This window comes from Myotis daubentonii, chromosome 13, assembly GCF_963259705.1.
Source record: "Myotis daubentonii chromosome 13, mMyoDau2.1, whole genome shotgun sequence".
Taxonomy (NCBI): domain Eukaryota; kingdom Metazoa; phylum Chordata; class Mammalia; order Chiroptera; family Vespertilionidae; genus Myotis; species Myotis daubentonii.
Window position 1 is genome coordinate 6,474,470 of NC_081852.1, and position 19,093 is coordinate 6,493,562.

The 19,093-nt window shown below is 40.6% G+C and overlaps 1 protein-coding gene across 4 annotated transcripts in view; it reads left to right on the forward strand.

Annotated features, from left to right (window-relative positions):
- The window catches only part of MAPK8 (mitogen-activated protein kinase 8), a 119,399-nt gene that overhangs the window by 62,774 nt on the left and 37,532 nt on the right, over window positions 1-19,093 (forward strand). For 3 of the 4 annotated variants that reach the window (XM_059662069.1, XM_059662068.1, XM_059662070.1), the window contains exons 2-5: window positions 5,602-5,772; window positions 11,066-11,195; window positions 16,403-16,461; window positions 16,551-16,689. In XM_059662069.1, the coding sequence (XP_059518052.1) occupies window positions 5,651-5,772; window positions 11,066-11,195; window positions 16,403-16,461; window positions 16,551-16,689 (450 nt within the window). In that variant the 5' untranslated portion in view covers window positions 5,602-5,650. The remainder of the gene's footprint in view (window positions 1-5,601; window positions 5,773-11,065; window positions 11,196-16,402; window positions 16,462-16,550; window positions 16,690-19,093) is intronic. The other variant, XM_059662071.1, reaches the window with a different exon arrangement.

Below are 19,093 nucleotides of genomic sequence, written 5' to 3' on the forward strand. Positions count from 1 at the left end.
CTTTGCAAATATAGTTAATAATGTAATGTATGGTGCCAGGTAGGTACTAGACATATTGGGGGGATCACTTTGTAATATATAACTATCTAATCATAATGCTGTATATCCAAAACTAATATAAAATAATATTGAACGTAAACTGTAATTGAAAAAATTTTTTAAAGAAAAGAGAAACCACAAATAGAGAGAAAATACATTTGACCTTGAATAACGTGGGGGTTGGGAGCATATAACTTTTTTCAATCCTTGCCCATATACTCCCTGACCAGGACTCCAACCTGCAACCTTTTGGTGTATGGGACACTGCTCCAACCAACTGAGCCACCTGGCCGGGGCTGGTGCATATAACTTTTGACTCCCCGAAAACATCTTTGTTTTGGTATCCAGGACCATGTAACCTCCGATCCAAAACAATATAGGTATTTATTGAAAATAAATCCACATGTAAGGGAACATGCACAGTTCAAACCCATGTTGTTTAGGGGCCAAATGTTATTTGCGAATTGTGTGTCTGATAAAGGAATATATCCAGAACATTAAAAAAAAAACAAACACAAAAAACTCTCTACACTTAACAATAGGAAATCAAGCAACCCAATTAGAAAATGAGCAAAACACTTGAACAGACACTTCACCAAAAATATACATACAGCTGGGAAAGTTACATAAGGAGATGTTTAATGTTATTATCCATTAGAGAAATAAAAAACTAAAGTCCTGATGAGATAGTTATATAATCCATTTATCTATCTGTCTATCCAAAACCTGTTAGAAATGCTAAAATAAACTACACTGTCTTAAATAAGAGTTGATAGGATGTGGAGGAACTAGATCTTTCATGCATTTCGGTGGGAATGCAAAGTTGTAATAGCCACTTTAGGAAAAGTTTGCCAGTTTCTTAAAATGTTAAACATGCAGCTGCCATATCCTTCTCCTGGACATTTACCCTAAAGAAATGAAAGCTTATTTTCACAGAAAAATCTGTAGGCAGGTTCATAGTAAATAGCTTTATTTGTAACTAGGGGCCCGGTGCACGAAATTCGTGCACTGGGTGAGTGTGTGTGTGTGGGGGGGAGTGTCCCTCAGCCCAGCCTGCCCCCTCTCACATACTGGGAGCCCTCAGGCGTTGACCCCCATCACCCTCCAATCGCAGGATTGGCCCCTTGCCCAGGACTGAGGCCTCTGGCCTAGGTGTCCGGCCCGGGCAGCGGGGACCCACAGCTGCAGCGGCCCCGCGATCGTGGGCTCCGCTTTAGGCCCAGGCAAGGGACCCCTAGCTCCCGGGACTGCCAGCTTCGACCGTGCCCAGCTCCCATCGCTGGCTCCACCCCTACTTCCTGCTATCACTGGCCAGGGCGGAAAAGGCACCTGATTCTCCGATCATGGCTGGGGGGCAGGGCAAAGGCGGCCCCAGGGCCGCCTTTGCCCTGCCCCCCAGCTCTTAGCTCCCCCCTGGGTTTCCGATCACTGTCAGTGGCAGGGGGCTTCTTCCTGCTTTCCCTTTCGCCTCCCTGCATTGTGCCTACATATGCAAATTAACCGCCATCTTGTTGGCAGTTAACTGCCAATCATAGTTGGCAGTTAACTGCCAATCATAGTTGGCAGTTAATTTGCATATAGTCCTGATTAGCCAATGAAAAGGGTATCGTCGTACGCCAATTACCATTTTTCTCTTTTATTAGATAGGATGGGCAAAACAAAGGGTGAATTAATAACAAAGCTACATTCATACAACAGAATAATATTCTGTAAGAAAAAGAACAAACTATCAATATTCCACCAACCTGGAGAATCTCAGTGGCATTATACTGAGTGAAAAAAGCAGTCTCAAGATTACATATTATGTGATTCTGTTTATATAAAATTTTAATTGAAACAAATTATAGTGATGAGAACATAATTGGCAGCAGTATATGATTATAGAGAGGTAGCATGAAGGACTCTCTTTGGGGTGAGTTCTGTATCCTGGCTGAGATGTAGTTCCCATTAATATGTGTATGTGATAAATTTACAGAAAATCAATGTATGCATAAAATCTGAATAAAGTTTGCTTATAGTATTGTACCAGTGCAGACTTTCTCATTTTGATAATGGTACAATTGTTATGTCAAATGCTGTCATTTGGGTGAAGAAAACCCAGAAGTATTTTTGCAACCTGTACATGAGTCTAAAATTATTTCAACTAAAAAGTTTTAAAAAGTACGCTGTTAACAAAATGGAAAGGCAGGCCACATAGACTGGAAGAAAATACTTGCAAAACATCTGATAAAGGATGTATATCCAGGATATATAAATATTATAATTGAACAACAAGAAGACAATATGGGCAAGAGAATTAATTAGCTGTGTCATCTATATGTATGTATGGAAACAGTCCGTGTGTCCAAATGGTATGTCCTCACAATGAAATGCTACTCAGCAATACAAAGAAGCACAGCATAGGTGTCTCTTAAACACATCTGGGCAAGTGAGAAGCCAGGCAAAAAAATCATGCTGTGTGATGTTCACTTGTATCAAGATCTGGAAAAGGCACAGCTAAGCCACTTATTGGTTGCCAGGGATGGTTAGGAATAGAGGGCAGGGATTGGCCAACAGGGAAGCTTTTGCAGGAATAGAGATATTCTATGTCATGATTTTGATGGTGGTTACAGGGCTGTACACATTTATCAAAACTCATCCGTTGCACTGTGAAAGTGGGTGAATTTTTAGAGCCTCTGCATGTGCTTTTTCTTCTGCCTAGAAAGCTCCCTTCTCTCTCCCTGCCTGGTTACCTCATACTCAGTGTTCAGATCTTGCATTACCTCATTAGGGGAATGAATCTTTTCCTGAGACCAGACTAGTGTGGGCTTGCTTCCATTGCCTTCATTGCTGTTTTCATGCCATAGTTTCAGCCAGACAGTTACTACACAACCGAATGCCTCTCTTTGTCTAACTGCATGGTCTGGAGGGCAGATGCGGATTACTGCTGTGTTCACAGTACCAGCCCAGAGCTTGACTCAGGCACCCAGTAAGCATTCTACACCTGGGCTTGAGTGAGTCACGTGCTCTGTCTCCTGTCCTGAGTGGCAGCTGTGGCTCCTGGGCAGGCTGCTCCCTAACCTGGTCATCCATCTGCTGCTGCACTGTGCCTGGAGGGTCTGGTGGCTGTCATTGTACAGCTGCTGTCACAGGTCTGTCCAGACTTCTGTGTGAGCACCATGGACCCCACTCCTGATGTCGGACCACCCTTTCCTGAGACCCCTCTTCTGAGAAAGAAGCCTCTCTGTGCTATTGTTACTCTTTTAACAGACAGGGAGACCTGTCCTGCATATGACCCTGGCTCTATGCTTTTTCTTTATTTCCAGCAAGTTGGAATCTGAAACACAGCCTTTTTATTCCCTGCTCTGGTAACAGTAAGTAAACTGGTGAGGCACCAAGAGTACCTCCTTCTCTCTGATCCTCTCTCCCTAAGGAGAAGGGGTCATGTCTTCCATGGAGCTTAGAAAATCTGATCTGCACACAGTCTGGCTACTTGAGGTTCACACATCATCAGCTGCTCTGGGCTCAGCCTTGGAGCTCATGTGTAGATCACTGGAGACCATTGTAGTTGTTTCCGGGCCAAAGGCAGCCTCAGTTTCCAGGATAAATATGGAGAATATTTGATGAAGAGCCTGATACTTTCCTGCATTCCTCTTCTCACTTCTGCCTTCCTCCCTATTTCCCTTCTGGTAGATAAGGAGGGAATCCAAATTAAGGTGGAAGTTGGTCTGGATGACCAGTACCCATATTGGGTCATCTGTGAACATAGTGTTGAAATCATTACCAACTCTCTCCTTTAAGCCTCTGGTCTGCCCACTTAGGCAGAATTTATGAGTGTTGCCATTCCAGACAGTCCTCTCGAGTATTACATAACTAGTTTAGTTATTGATTATGGAAATGTTTCTCTGGGTCTTTCTTTAATTTGTCCAACTCTTCAGTTGCTTGCAATTTGTCTTTTTTTTTTTAACGCCTATATTTTTTGGACTTTTTTGTTTAATGTTTTTTGTTTTTTTTTAAATTCCATCACATCTAAGAATCCTCACTAATGTAAAATTCTCTATCATCTGGATTATTGCAATAGATCACTAGTTTCCCTCTTCCAACTCTCTTACTCCCACCTTCCAGCGGCTTCCTCCTTCTCTCAGCATTCAGCTGTTAGAATCTGTTTCATTCATGAGCCTCCTCATGGTAGGCACAGCACAGTGCTAAGTGCCTAGCATATGGTAGGCACTTCATATTTGTTGAATTAATTCTTTGTCTTGTAAGTCTTATCAGGATGTTATTTTTCTTTTGTTAGCACTGTTTTACAACTCCTCCTTCACCTCCTCTCCCCCCGCCCCCGCACCCCCCCCCCCCACACACACACACACAGTGATTCTGTAGACCTAACTGATTCCTTGGTTTCTTGTGGTACGTGGGGAATAGGTTGGAGCTGACTTACGGCATGCCTTTTGTTTTAGGCCACTTTCATCTAGTAAGGATGGAAAATAGGCTTATTAATAACCAATACTCAAATGGGTAGAGAGGGACTGCCTTGGCTTTTAATCAGGTAGAGAGAAAGAGCTGTGGCCAGAACTTAGGTCATGCTTTTGATGCCCCAAACGGTTCAGAACAGTATTGTTTTGTTTTGTACCCTAATATAGTAGATGCTTCTCTCTCTCATATTTTCTCATTTTTAAAGTAATATTATCTTATATCTTCTTATTTTTCTACCTCTTTCAATCATTACAACTTCGCATGTGTCACTACCGGATGTTGCGGGGACAGGCTCTTGTGGGGACAGCGCTGTGCTGCTCTGTGTTAGGCAGGGTGAGACGTGCTAACCAGCTTACTAGCATGGGCATCTGTCATCCTCCCGGGTGACACTAAATGAGATTGTGAATTATTTTCGAATGAAAGTTTCTCAATTTCTCACAAAAATTAAGGTTTCAGTACTCTTTAACAAACACATAAAAAGGACTGGTTTCAGCCCTAACTGGTGTGGCTCAGTGGATAGCGTGTCGTCAGCCTGCGGACTGAAGGGTCCCAGGTTTGATTCTGGGTCAAGAACACATGCCTGGGTTGAGGGCTTGATTCCCAGTAGAGGATGTGCAGGAGGCAGGCAGTCAGTGATTCTCTCTCATCATTGATGTTTCTCTCTCTCTTTCCCTCTCTTTTCCTCTCTGAAATCAATAAAGATATATTTATAAAAAAGAAAAGGACTGTTTTCAAATTGTATACTGTGGAAGTGGCCTTGAAAATATGTCTACTTATAATTTACTTTCTTTTTCCAGTTTTCCAGTAAGTTAAGACATGTACCAGTTTGCATATTAATAGCAATGATTTCTAGATTGGAGATACTGTTTATTCTAGTAAAAAATTTGTGGTTTTTTTTTTTTTCAATCATCAGTTATTTCCTTAAGTATAGCAGATGCTAACCAGGCTCTGTGATATTTTTTCTTTCTGAATGTTTTTCTTTAAAGAAGTAGCCCATTTAACATGATCTAGCAGTTAATGTTGTTACCTTTAGTGAACGAGTGAGAACTTGAATTTTAAGATTGCATGAATTCATTTTGTTAACAATATATTTTGTTCCATTTGCAGCTTCTTGGTGAATTTTTGGATGAAGCCATTAAATTAATTGCTTGCCATCATGAGCAGAAGTAAGCGTGACAGCAATTTTTATAGTGTAGAGATTGGAGATTCTACATTCACAGTCCTGAAACGATATCAGAATTTAAAACCTATAGGCTCAGGAGCTCAAGGAATAGTATGGTAAGTTTTTACTTCCGAAAATTAGGCAAAGAATCATTAACTCTATTACTTTCTCTTCTTGTAATATAGATACCTTGGTGTAAATGTTTAATTTGCCTCAAAAAATTTAATTAAAAACTATATAATTTAAATGAAAGCTGTGACGCAGTAAGTTGTTTTGTCCAGGGATTAATGTTCTTTTTTATTATTCATAAAACACAACCATAAATCAGCACCTCCATCTTCAAGAATAAATTATGATTAAATGCTTGGTTATAAACCATGTAGAGACAAATATCTGTATCAGGAGAGAATAAGTGGGTGCTGGTTGATCCCATGTGTACATCCATTCCCAGAGTTAATTGTTTATTAAGAAGCTTCTTAATCATCACTTTCCCACTATAATGAAACTGGAAGTTCAGAAATCTTCCTTTACTCTGGGGAATGAAGTCAGCTATATCATCTAACTGTGTTTCAAAACTCTTAGGTATTTTTAAAATTTAATTTACAAGTAATTTCTATAAAAGGCCTAGACTTTATATATCAGCACCATTCCTTATAAACTAAGGCAGTCCTACTCATGATTTTAGATCACTAAGTTAGCACATAACTAGTGATTGGGGAAATTTTCTAAGCCTCACTCAAGCACAGTTATACCTTCATTACCTCTTCTTGAACCGGATTTGTTTTAGAATCTATTAAAAAATCATGTGTTTATGACCCTGCGATTCTCCCAGTTCTAGAAAAACTCCTGCCCGTGTACGTGAAGAGAAATGCATAGGGCTGTTCTCTGCAGCACCGTTTATAAAACAGCATCAATCAACAGGTGAATGGGAAAGCGTGATATATTCATACAGTGAAATACTGTACATTTCAAATGAACTAGAGCTATATGCATCAATAAGGATAATTCCAGAAGTGTAGTATTGAATTTAAAAGCAAGATACAGACCATACTTACATTATATATAGTTTTTATATAGTTTAAAATAGGCAAACAGTACCATATGTTTATTGTGCATACGTATGTAGAAAAGTACGAAAACATTCATAAACAGCAAACTCAGGATAGTGCTTAACTGAGAATACAGAGAAAGAAGGGGGCTTTACCTATAACAATATATTTCTTTTAAAAATCAGCCTGGCCAGCGTGGCTCCGTGGTTGAGCATCAACCTATGAACCAGGAGGTCGCAGTTTGATTCCCAATTCGATTCCCTATTGGGGCACATGCCGGGGTTGCAGGCTCGATCCCCAGTAGCGGGCATGCAGGAGGAAGCTGATCATTGATGTTTCTATTTCTATTTCTCCCTTCCTCTATGAAATCAATAAAAACATTTTTTTTAAAATCAGAGCAATTATAGTAAGACTAGAGGCCCTGTGCACCGGTGGATTCCCTTGGCCTGGCCTGTGCCCTCTTGCAATTTGGGACCCCTCAAGGGATGTTGGAGAACCGGTTTTGGCCCAATCCCCGCAGGCCAGGCCGAAGGACCGCACTGGTGCACAAATCTAAGCACCAGGCCCTTAGTATGCATATAGGATCTTTGGTTAATCTCTTCCTGCCCTCCCCTCTCCCCCTTTCCCTCTGAGATTTATCAGTCTGTTCCATGTTTCCAAGGCCTTTACGTTGAGCATATGCCCCCTGGTGGTCAGTGTGCATCATAGCGAATTGTCGAATGGTTGCTTAGGCTTTTATATATATACTAGGGGCCCGGTGCACGAAATTTGTGCACTGGGTGTGTAGGGGGGAGTGTCCCTCAGCCCAGCCTGCCCCCTCTCACATACTGGGAGCCCTCAGGCGTTGACCCCCATCACCTTCCAATCGCAGGATCAGCCCCTTGCCCAGCCTGACGCCTCTGACAGAGGCGTCAGGCCTGGGCAGGGGACCCTCATTTCCCCCCATCACTGGTTCTGCCCCCAAACCCCTCCGATTGCTGGCTCTGCCCCTTGCCCAGGCCTGACACCTCCGCCAGAGGTGTCAGGCTTGGACAGGGGACCCCCATCTCCCCCCAATCACTGGCTCTGGCCCCCGCCCAGGCCTGATGCCTCGGCCAGAGGAGTTGACCCTCATCACCCTCCAATCACCAATCACCGGATCGGCCCCTTGACCAGGCCTGAGGCCTCCGGCAGAGGTGTCAGGCCTGGGCAGGGGACCCCCAGCTCCCCGCGGTTGCAGGCTCCACCCCTCCCCAGGCCTAACACCTCTGGCCTAGGCGTCCAGCCCGGGCAGCGGGGACCCGCAGCTGCAGTGGCCCCGCGATCGTGGGCTTCGCTTTAGGCCCAGGCAAGGGACCCCTAGCTCCCGGGACTGCCAGCTTCGACCGTGCCCAGCTCCCATCGCTGGCTCCACCCCTACTTCCTGCTGTCACTGGGCGGAAAAGGCACCTGATTCTCCGATCATGGCTGGGGGGCAGGGCAAAGGCGGCCCCAGGGCCGCCTTTGCCCTGCCCCCCAGCTCTTAGCTCCCCCCTGGGTTTCCGATCACTGTCAGTGGCAGGGGGCTTCTTCCTGCTTTCCCTTTCGCCTCCCTGCATTGTGCCTACGTATGCAAATTAACTGCCATCTTGTTGGCAGTTAATTTGCATATAGCCCTGATTAGCCAATGAAAAGGGTATCGCCGTACGCCAATTACCATTTTTCTCGTTTATTAGTGTAGATAGAAGAAATTAAAGTTAACAAGTTTATGTAATGGGAACACTAACATTTATTCTCTTCTGTATTCTTGAAGTAATATATAATATTAAAAACTAGAAGTTGGGTCATTTTATAAAGCATTTATGGCTGGCTGGTTGTCATTCTAACCAGCTACATTTAACCAACTACAAATTAAAAATAAAGAAAATAGTGTGATAAAGTCAACATGGAAAGTATGCTGAAAGGCAGCCCTTGGTTCAGAATCTAGCTCTATGATTTAATAGCTTTGGGACTCATGGCAAATTAATACTTCTAAGCCTGTTTTCTCTCCTAAATTATTAAATTAGAGTTGTGAGGATTGTATTCTTTATAAATTAGTTAATACTGTTGGAAAATATAGTAATGTTTCTGTACCTTCACTTATCCTTTGGTGGGTGTATTTTGAAATTTGTGGACCACTGTTTTGAAAAAATTGCCTTCGAAGGGACCTTAAGCCAACTTAGCCCCGTCCTAGCAATAAATATCTTCAAATTTTTGCTTCTTTAATAAAAGATTACTATGAAACAAACATATTAAATAAATTTTAACTCACTGTTGTGTTACTATCAGAATCAACTGAAGAACTTAATTTTTTAAGGGCATTATTTTGGGCCCCAGTTGGGTCTGGATTGGGACCCCACGGCCCCAGGTGTTTCTGATTTGTGCACATTTACTCGGCAGCAATTAGAAGTCTCATTTCCTTGGATATAAAATAGTATAACCTGCTCAGGTATTTTTGAACTTAGAGAGTTTGAAATATTATTTTGATTTAGCAGATAAAAATGAATAAGAATGAATTTACTGGTTAATTTTTTTTCCTGAGCAAAATAATATAAAAGATTACATTTATTTTATCTTCAGGAATGTAAAGGCCTAATTATTCAAACAGTTTTTATTATGAAACCAAACTCTGAAGGTGTCTGCAGAGTTGGCTTTTTTCCTCTGTTTAAATAGGCAGTCTCAGAGGACTAGAAAAGATAAACTCTGTTCAGTGTTTCTGATGAAATAGAAAGAGGGCAAACAAATGAGGCTTTAATTTGGCAAAATATAGTGCAGTGTTAGCCTTGAATGAACAGTTTCCCAATTACTTCACTCTGCTCCTGGGGAGTGTTCTTTCTCCTTTGTGAGCTGTTGGTGTGCTGCCTGGAGCTACCGTTATAACTGTGTTACAGTCTGATTTAGGTTTACAAGACATTGTCTCCTTCTCAGAAGACTCCGTTTCTGAAATAGTCAAAATTTCTAAACATGTTGCATGACCTCTAATGTTCAATTTTTTTTTTTAATTTAGGAGGGATATATCTGTAAATATGACACTTTCTAAGTAAAGACGGTAATACTTACGTATATTTTGGTATGTGCATGTATATACAGGGTGGTGCAAAAGTAGGTTCACAATTGTGAGTACACAAAACATGGAGTTTACTCTTGTGTTATTTATTAATTACTGTGATTATTTTCCCTACAAAAAACTGTAAGCCTACTTTTGCCCTACCATATATATATACATATATATATACACATATATATATAGTTATAGTTATAGTATATATAGAATGTACAGATGTGTTTCTTTATGCAGTACCAATTTTTAATGCATATATTTCTGCAATATATTTGATATGGTATGAGAGCTGTAAAACAAATTCAGGTTTCCAGTTAGGTGAGAGCCATTGTAATCAGGAATGTGCTGACTTTCAAATATCGCATAAGCAGAAACAGTCTGAAGGATATAACTTCATGTTTTAGTCTTCTAGTCTTATCTTAACTTTTTAACTCTCTGACTTAACTTGGGTAAACCTCTGGCCTTATAGCAGGCAGTGGTAAATCCAAATGACTTTAAAGTTTCTTTTAATTATAATATTCTATAATTTTAAGATATGTTCCTTTATTTGTGCTTGTGTTTCTCTTACCTGTAATATGCGTCAGATGCCATTTGGTCACGGGAGAGGAAGTTATGAAGAGTAATGAGTATGATGTTCTATTTCCCAGAATTTTAGGTGGTTCATTAACAATTATGAAGCAGCTTCTGATGGCCTGAAATCTGGAATTCATCATTATAACACCTTGATTTTTAATTCCCCCTCTAAAACAAATTTTAAGGCTTACTTTTCATATAATAATCTTTTGTATAGATACCTCTATATGTCCCTTCCTCTTTTTGTATTTATTTTGTATCCAAGAGGATAGAAGTGATGCACTTATGTAGAATTCTTCAGAAAATATTTTGAGTAGAATTTATCACCATGTGTATTCTTTGTTTCTTTCCCTGGTGGAGGTGCAGGATGAGTGTTCATTTAGGCTTTAAGCTATCTTTTGAACCTGAACACTTAGTAAACATTTGTGCATTGAGTGCCCATTTATATTATAGGTGAATCTCGGAGGAGCCCAGTGAACAAGCAGAATCTGTCTTCACAGTCACAGTCAGTTGTTTCTCGAGTCCATTTGCGTTGTAAGAAGCAGTTAGTGCTGTACATTGTTTGGAATGTGCTGCAGTATAAATAGAAGAAACATGGTGATCATCAGAGACTGGAAACTGGTCTAATTGCATTTATCTTTGGAGAACATGAGGCATCTGAATGCATGTTTTAGAAAATCAGTTTTGCAGATTTTTTATTACAGTTTTGTTTTTTAATTTCTATTACAGTGCAGCTTATGATGCCATTCTTGAAAGAAATGTTGCAATCAAGAAGCTAAGCCGGCCATTTCAGAATCAAACCCATGCTAAGCGGGCTTACAGAGAGCTGGTTCTTATGAAATGTGTTAATCACAAAAATGTAAGTGGGACATTTTAGAAAGTTTCTTAAGTGTAGATGAAATAAAGATTTGTTCATGAATGTATGAATATCAAAAACTTTAAAAATAGTAGATGTTTTGAATTGTTCTTCTGGATTGAAGCATTGTTTAAAAGGTTTATATTTCACCCTGGCCAGTGTGGCTCAGTTGGTTGGAGCGTCATCCCAATCAGGGCACATACCCAGGTTGCAGGTTCGATACCTGGTCAGCCGCATGTTAGGAGAGGCAGCCTATTGAAGTTTCTCTTTCTCCCTCTCTAGCTCTAAAATCAATAAAAAATAAATAAATAAATAAAATGATAAATATATTTAAAGAAATAGAAGGTGTATATATCTATAGTGTGAATTTTTTCTCAACTTCACTATATTAAAAGAAAAACAGCTTCTGAAATTCAGATTGTGTACTTTTCTGACATGAGCAAAAGGACTTTGAAAGAGGCAGGTGTTTTCGAAGGACTCTATTTAGGCTTCATCCCCTCTTCGCTTTAGTTTGTGTCAGCTGCCAGGTCAGGAAATGTTCTGTTGCACATGGACACTGGAGCTTTGTTTACTGACACTGGGTGTAGCCTCAGACCATTTCCCCATCCACTGTCTTCTCTGTAGGTAATGCCATTCTCACTGGTCACCTCATGGTGAGGATAGCCAGTGAGCAGAAAAACATTCCGATTCTATTTCCTAATGATTATAAGGACTTAAACATACAACTTTCACTCATGTTGAGAACAAATAGTTACACTTTTTAAAGCTTACATTAAGCATACTGATATTTTATAATTATTTTAATAGAGTGATGTCTCCATGTTGAGAGGAAATAAACTGGGATTGAATTGTGCAAGGAACATTTTTATGAATGACTAAACCTAAAGTACCTGACCTGAGATGTTTTGTGGTGTTTCTCCGAAGGAGTTTATAAAATGTAGTCAGCTCAGCACATTCTGGTTGCAGACAACACAGTTTACTCCATTTTAAGAGTTAACTGTGTGCAAGCCTCTGTGTCACCAAGGGGAAGTTTCATGGGAGTTAAAATTTAGGCTCCTTATTTGGGGGTTTACAGTGTTAATTTGAAGACAAAACAAATGCATGAGGAGTTAAAGACCTAACAATAAATTTTAACTGTCAAAGTTTAATTGTGAAATCATGTGGATGAAAAACAAATGCTGAGATTTCAGGAGAGGAAATTGCTGAGCCTTAAGGAAATGGAAAGGCTTTGGGGAAGAGTGGACCTAGATAATATATATATATATATATATATATATATATATGCCTAATATGCAAATTGTCCCTGCGGGAGTTCGATTGGGAGACGGTTTGCTTGCTATGACATCTGCTGACCACCAGGGGGCGGTGCAGAATGAAGGAAGGCCCTGGCCAGCAGCCGAGGAAGGGAGCCCCCAGCAAGCATCCAGAAGGCCCCAATCGGTCCTGATCGCTGGCCAGGCCTAGGGACCCTACCCGTGCACGAATTTCATGCACCAGGCCTCTAGTTCTTAAATAATGGGTGAAAATTGGATTGTTGGAGGAAGTGGACCTCCCAGAGAGGAAAATTAGCATTTAAGAAAAGGCACAGAGATGAAGATTAAGGTCAGTGATAGGGAAGTTGTGTCAGCCAGTTTTGTTCTAGGTGGGAGCCAGGCATGTTGCTGGTGGCCTCCTGCACTCAGAGCTGCTTGTGCCCCTGGTAGCTTGTTTCCTGATGGAGGTGGTGTCATTGCCTTAAGTTTTGTATTGAGGAGATGGCTGGCTTCTCTTTCCCTTGAGCCTGGCAACTGCACAGAAAGATGGCTCCATCAACTAAAGGAAAGGCATGCAAAGTTGGTTGCACATGGTTAATCCTGTAGTGGGGGTAGCTCAGATCCATCCATGCAGTAACCTTGCCACCTAGAACAGTGCTGCCACAGAGGAGGTGCTGAACGTATTTGTTCAGTGAACAAATGTTAAGTAAAGATAAGGAGTCCTGGCCAGGTCGATATTTCTTCCTCACATAGATGTTTCTCTCTCTTCCCTTCCTTTCTCTCTAAAGAAAAAAACACAATAAAAACATATCCCCAGGTGAGGATTTTAAAAAAGTAAATAAAAGGAAACAGGATTGGTAATGGAATCTTTTTACTCTGTGATGGGTGGATGTTTTGCCTTTTCAACATTTTCATGTTCTGCACAAATCATCTCTTTATTGTTCTCAACCTCTCTGGCTTTCCCGAGTCACTTCTTTAGTTTTGTTTTTTTTGTTTGTTTGTTTTTAGTGTGGTAAAATACATATAACATGAAACCTAGCATCTTACCCATTTTTAAGTGGTATTAACTACATTCATGTGATTATGCATTTCCCACTCTTTTCATAGATGGTTTTGAGTTTCTTTCTTTCTTTTTTTTTTAGAATTGAGTTTCTTTTTCACTTATCTTTGAACACACTTTTACCTAGAGCACAGCACTGCATGCCTGGATGCACCCTCCAAGAGGAATGGGCATGTCATTTTCTCTTCACTGTGGACGTCATACCCCCCTGTGCGGAAGCCACTCACCACATAACTTACATTGGCTAAACAAGTTACTCTTTATTACAGGCCTGCTAACACATCACATCTCCTGTTTTTTACTTTCCCTTTTTTCTGTGTTTGTTTTTTTTTTTGTTTTTGGAGAATAAGTCTAGTAGTTTCTGTTTGTCCCTATTAAATTTCCCCTGTGAAATCTGGCTCTGCCTGGACTGCGGGGCTTGCTTGCTTTGTTCGGACTTTTACTTGGCTTCGTGTCCCCATTCTGCTCAGGAGGCCTTCCTGGTCCCTGGTTAATTCATTAGCAGCCTTGGGTCTGCTGAGAAAATTACATGTCTAACTAAAAATCACCTAGCTCTCCCCAATTCTTTATCTTACCTACATGGGAATTATTATTCGGGACATATTTTTTAAATGCCTTTTTTAAATCTTCATATAATATATCGAGATGCATTTCTCTGATTTACTACTGTTGTCCTTTGTTACTGTGTTTTTATTCACAAAAGAAGATAAAGTTTCTCAATGAATTTCACCTGCTCCTGCTCCAGTTACTTCCCTCACAGTAGTCATATGCCACACACTCCATCAGTCCTTGACTTTGTCTGGCTGTCTAGTTTATGATTGATATAATCTCCCTTTTGAAAAATCAGAGAACTGTTTCAGTCCTTTTTTGTAACATCTTTACTGAGATACAGTTTATATAGCATACTACTCATCCATTTAATCTGAATAAGTCAGTGGTTTTTAGTTTACTCACTGATGTGTGTGACTTTTCCTTACCTCAAAAAGAAACCATATGTCCTATGGCTCTCATTTCCCCATTTCCACCCCCTCAGCTCTGAACAAACACTGGTCCCCTTTCTGTCTCTGTATTCCTTTCATCTTTAACACCTCTCGTCCACTCTAGGATTTCCCAGATCTTAGTAAGAGCAGTGTTAGTATTTGTCCAAGTCTCCAAGTGTGCAGTTCAACTGGTTAGGAGCCTTGAGTTCATTTAGAGCAGCTAAATGTTTCCTATCAGCACCTCCCCCTACCATAAATATGTTTTACCCTTTCTGGTTTGAAAATTTTCTGAATTTATTTACTGAACAAATATTTTAACGCCTTCATTAAGCAAAGCTTTATGCTGAGATGAATAACATAGATTCTGCCCTAATAATAATAAGTTTATGCCTAGAAGAACATTCTTGCCCCTAAGTATAATTGTCAGCAAACATTTTTAAAATGTATGCCAGGTGTCTTTCTCTGTGCCAGGCCTATAAAGGGAATAAGGCTCAGCTCTTTCTAACAAGGATCCTGGTGTGGCTGGGACAAGGCTGTTGTGAAAATAAGACTACACAACAGTGTGTTAAGTGCCATAATAACATGTAAGACACTATGGGGACAAAGTAGAGAGAAAATCCAGCTCTCTCAAGGACAAGGGGTTGTCAGACTCTACAAAAAGAGGTCTATCTTGAAGGTTACAAAGTTCAGTAGGTAAATGACAAGCATATGAAGCAGTCTGTTTAAAGGCATTTAAAGTTTTTAAAATGGTTACTTTAATATGGCCAAAGTATCAAGTTAGGGAACCTAGTGTTAGTCATTATATGAATTATGATTAGAGTCCTCGGCCTGTGTAGTAGCACAAAGAATGAAAAGAAGAGGCTGAAGTTCAGACTGACAGTGCAATGGATAACATTGTTTAAAATATTTATTACAGTGCAAATATTGAAAAACGAGTAAAACAAAATCACTCTGAGTCTTCTATTGTAAAAGAGAAGGCACTCTGGAAAAGTACGGAGTTTGAGTACAAATAACGAGTTCAATTTTATATTATTTGTGAGACTTCCTTGTGAAGTTGCAATGTATATCTGAGACTTATGAGCTAAGCAAGGACTCTTAGTTCATATTTAGAAATTACCCACATAGAGATGTTTGGAGAAAATGCCATAGGTAATGTCACTCTGGGAAAGGTACAGATAGAGAAAAGAGGCTGATAGAAGAACAGCGGGAAAGAAGCCTGCCGGTGGACAGGCCAGTGGAATATGCTGGGACTGAGTGTACCTGGGAACGTGCAGAATTCTGAAAAATTTAGGGGCAAAGGCTGAGATTATATAGAGGTTCTGAGTTGGCTATAAACAAACATAAGAGATTTCAGATTTGCCTTCAATTCATGTTGAGGATTGTATAGCATAGTGTTCGTTTGGGAATGCATTATGTGGAGGTCTTCTGTTATAATTTTTTAAAGACTTGTTTTTTCAAGAAAGTTTTCAGCTCATAGCAAAATTGAGTGGAAGGTACAAAAATTTTCCATATAGCTCCTGCCCCCCCCCCCCACACAGCCTCCCCCATTATCAGCATCGCCACCAGAGTGGTACAGTTGTTACAAGCAGTGAACCTACACTGACACATCCATATCACCCAAAAAAAGCCCGTAGCTTACATTGGGGTTCACTCTTGGTGTTATACCTTCTGTGGGTTTGGACAGATGTATAATGACATGTGTCCACCTTTATTGTATCACACAGTATTTTCACTGCCCTGAAGTTCCTCTGTGTTCTGGCTCCCTCTCTATCCCCAGCCCCTGGCCGTAACGTTTTAATTACACAAAAGAAAAGAAATTACTTGAGCTTAGAAAATAAGATTTAGAAAATTTTAAACTGGATTTTTTTAACCCATGTAGCAATTTCTAATTTTTTAATCTCTCTGCTTTTGCTGCAGATAATTGGCCTTTTGAATGTTTTCACACCACAGAAATCACTAGAAGAATTTCAAGATGTGTAAGTGTGATAATTAAAATTTTATGTTAGTGCCTTATTCTTAGATTGTTGCTGTACACTTTAGCTGTCATCTTTTTTCACCCATGAAGTTACATAGTCATGGAGCTCATGGATGCAAATCTTTGCCAAGTGATTCAGATGGAACTAGATCATGAAAGAATGTCCTACCTTCTCTATCAGATGCTGTGTGGAATCAAGCACCTTCACTCTGCTGGAATTATTCATCGGGTTAGTAGAAACTACTATCATCATAATCTGTTTTTATCCATTGAGGTGAAATTCATGTAACATAAGAGTAATCATCTTAAAGTGTACAATTCAGTGACATTTAGTACATTCACAAAACGTGAAGCCACCACCCATATCAATTGCTCCAAAAGAAAACCTCATACCCATGAAGTAGTCACTCCTCATTCCCTCTTTCCCAGCCCCAAGCATCATACCAGTCTGCTTTCTGTGACTATACACTTACCTCTTCTGGATTTTATATGCTTGGAATCGCACAATGATGTGACCTTTGTGTCCAGCTTCTTTGACTTAGCATAACGTTTTCAAGGTTATCCATGTTGTAGCATGTATCAGTAGTTCATTCTTTTTTATGACTAATATTCTGTTTTATGTATTTACCACATTTTGTTCATGGATAAACATTTGGGTTATTTCTAAGTTTTAGCTTTGTGGATAACACTGCTATGGACATTCATGTACAAGTATTTATTTGAGTTCTTGTTTTCAATTCTACCTAGGAGTGGAATTGCTGAGTCATATGGTAAACCTATATTTAACTTTCTAAAGAACCACCAAACTGTATTCCATAGTGGCTACACCATTTTACATTCCTAGTAACAATTTATGGCTGAGAATCCAATTTCTTTAAATCTTTGCCAATGTTTACTGACTTTTTTATTCTAACCCTCCTAGTGCATATGAACTGGTATTTTATTGTGGTTTTTATTTGCATTTCCCTAATGACGAATGATGTTGAGTATCTTTATGTGTGCTTGTTGGCCATGTGCATACCTTTGTGGGAGGAATTTCTAGTCAAGTCCTTGGCCCATTTTTTAATTAGGTTGTTTTGCTTTTTATTATTGAGTTGTAGGGGTTCTTTATATATTTCAGATACTGGACCCTTATCAGATATGTGATTTGTAAATATTTTCTCCCATTTTATATGTTGTCTTTTCACTTTTTTGATATCCTTTGACAAAAGTTTCTAATTTTCATGAAATTCTGTTTATTTTGTCTTTGGTTGTGTGTTCTTTTGGTGTCATATATAGGAATCCATTGTCAAATGCAAAATCATTAATATTTACACTTAGGTTTTCTTCTCAGAGTTGTATAGTTTTAGCTCTTATGTTTAGGTCTTTGACCCATTTTGAGTTGATTTTTATATATTAAACTAGAGGCCCGGTGCACAAAAATTTGTGCACGGGGGGGGCGGGGGATGGGGGGGTGTCCCTCAGCCTGGCCTGTGCCCTCTCGCAGTCTGGGACCCCTAGGGAGATAACGACCTGCTGGCTTAGGCCTGCTCCTCCCGGGTGGCAGAGGGCAGGCCCAATCCCTAGGTGCATCCCCTGGTCGGGCTCAGAGCAGGGCTGATTGGGGAGTTGGGGCACCGCCTCTTGTCATGCACAGAGCTGCAGGGCGATCAGGGGTTTGGTCGCTGCCCCCTGTCACGCTGATCCTGGTGCTGGGAGGTCTCCTTGCTCCGCTGATCCCGGGGCCAGGACCCCTCTCGCTCTGCTGATCCTGGGCCGGGAGGCCTCTCGGCTCCGCTGATCCCGGGGTCCTGAGGCCTCGCGGCTCCGCTGATCCCGGGGTCCTGAGGCCTCGCGGCTCCGCTGATCCCGGGGCCAGGAGGCCTGTCTGCTCCACTGTTCCCGGGGCCCTGAGGCCTCTCTGCCCTGCCGCTTCAGGGCTGTTTGGCTTCGCTCCGCTTGGAGCCTGAGTATGCAAATTAACCGCCATCTTTTAGCTTCTATAATTGAAACATTGTATCTTTTGGAGTTGTTGCTTCAGGAGCTCAGAGCCCCCCAGCTGCAGACGGGGAACCTTGGCTTCCTCATGCTGGGGCAAGCAAGCCTCCCTGTTCACATCAGCTGCCTGGCTGCTGGCCGCCATCTTGGCTGCCAGTTAATTTGCATATCTCGCTGATTAGCCAATGGGAAGGGTAGCGGTCGTACGCCAATTACCATGTTTCTCTTTTATTAGTGCAGATGTGTAATATGCTTGTGGAAATCCAGTTGTTCCAGCACTTGATTTAAGGGATTATTGTTTCCTAGTTGAATGGTCTTGGCCCCCTTGTTGAAAATTGACCATATATTGTTTTATCTGGACTCTTAGTGCTCTTCCATTGATCTGTGTATCTCTGTCCTTATACCAGTACCACATTATTTTGATCGCTGTAACTTTGTAGTAAGTTTTAAAATGGGAAAGTGGGAATCCTTTAACTTTATTCTTTTTTTTTCCAACATCATTTTGACTATTCAGAACCCCTTGTGATTTTGTATGAATTTGAGTATCAGCTTTTCCATTTCTGCAGGAAAGGCTATTGGAATTTTAATAAGGATTTCATTGAATCTAAAGATTGGGTAATTTTGCCATCTTAACTATATTTAATATTCCAGCTCAT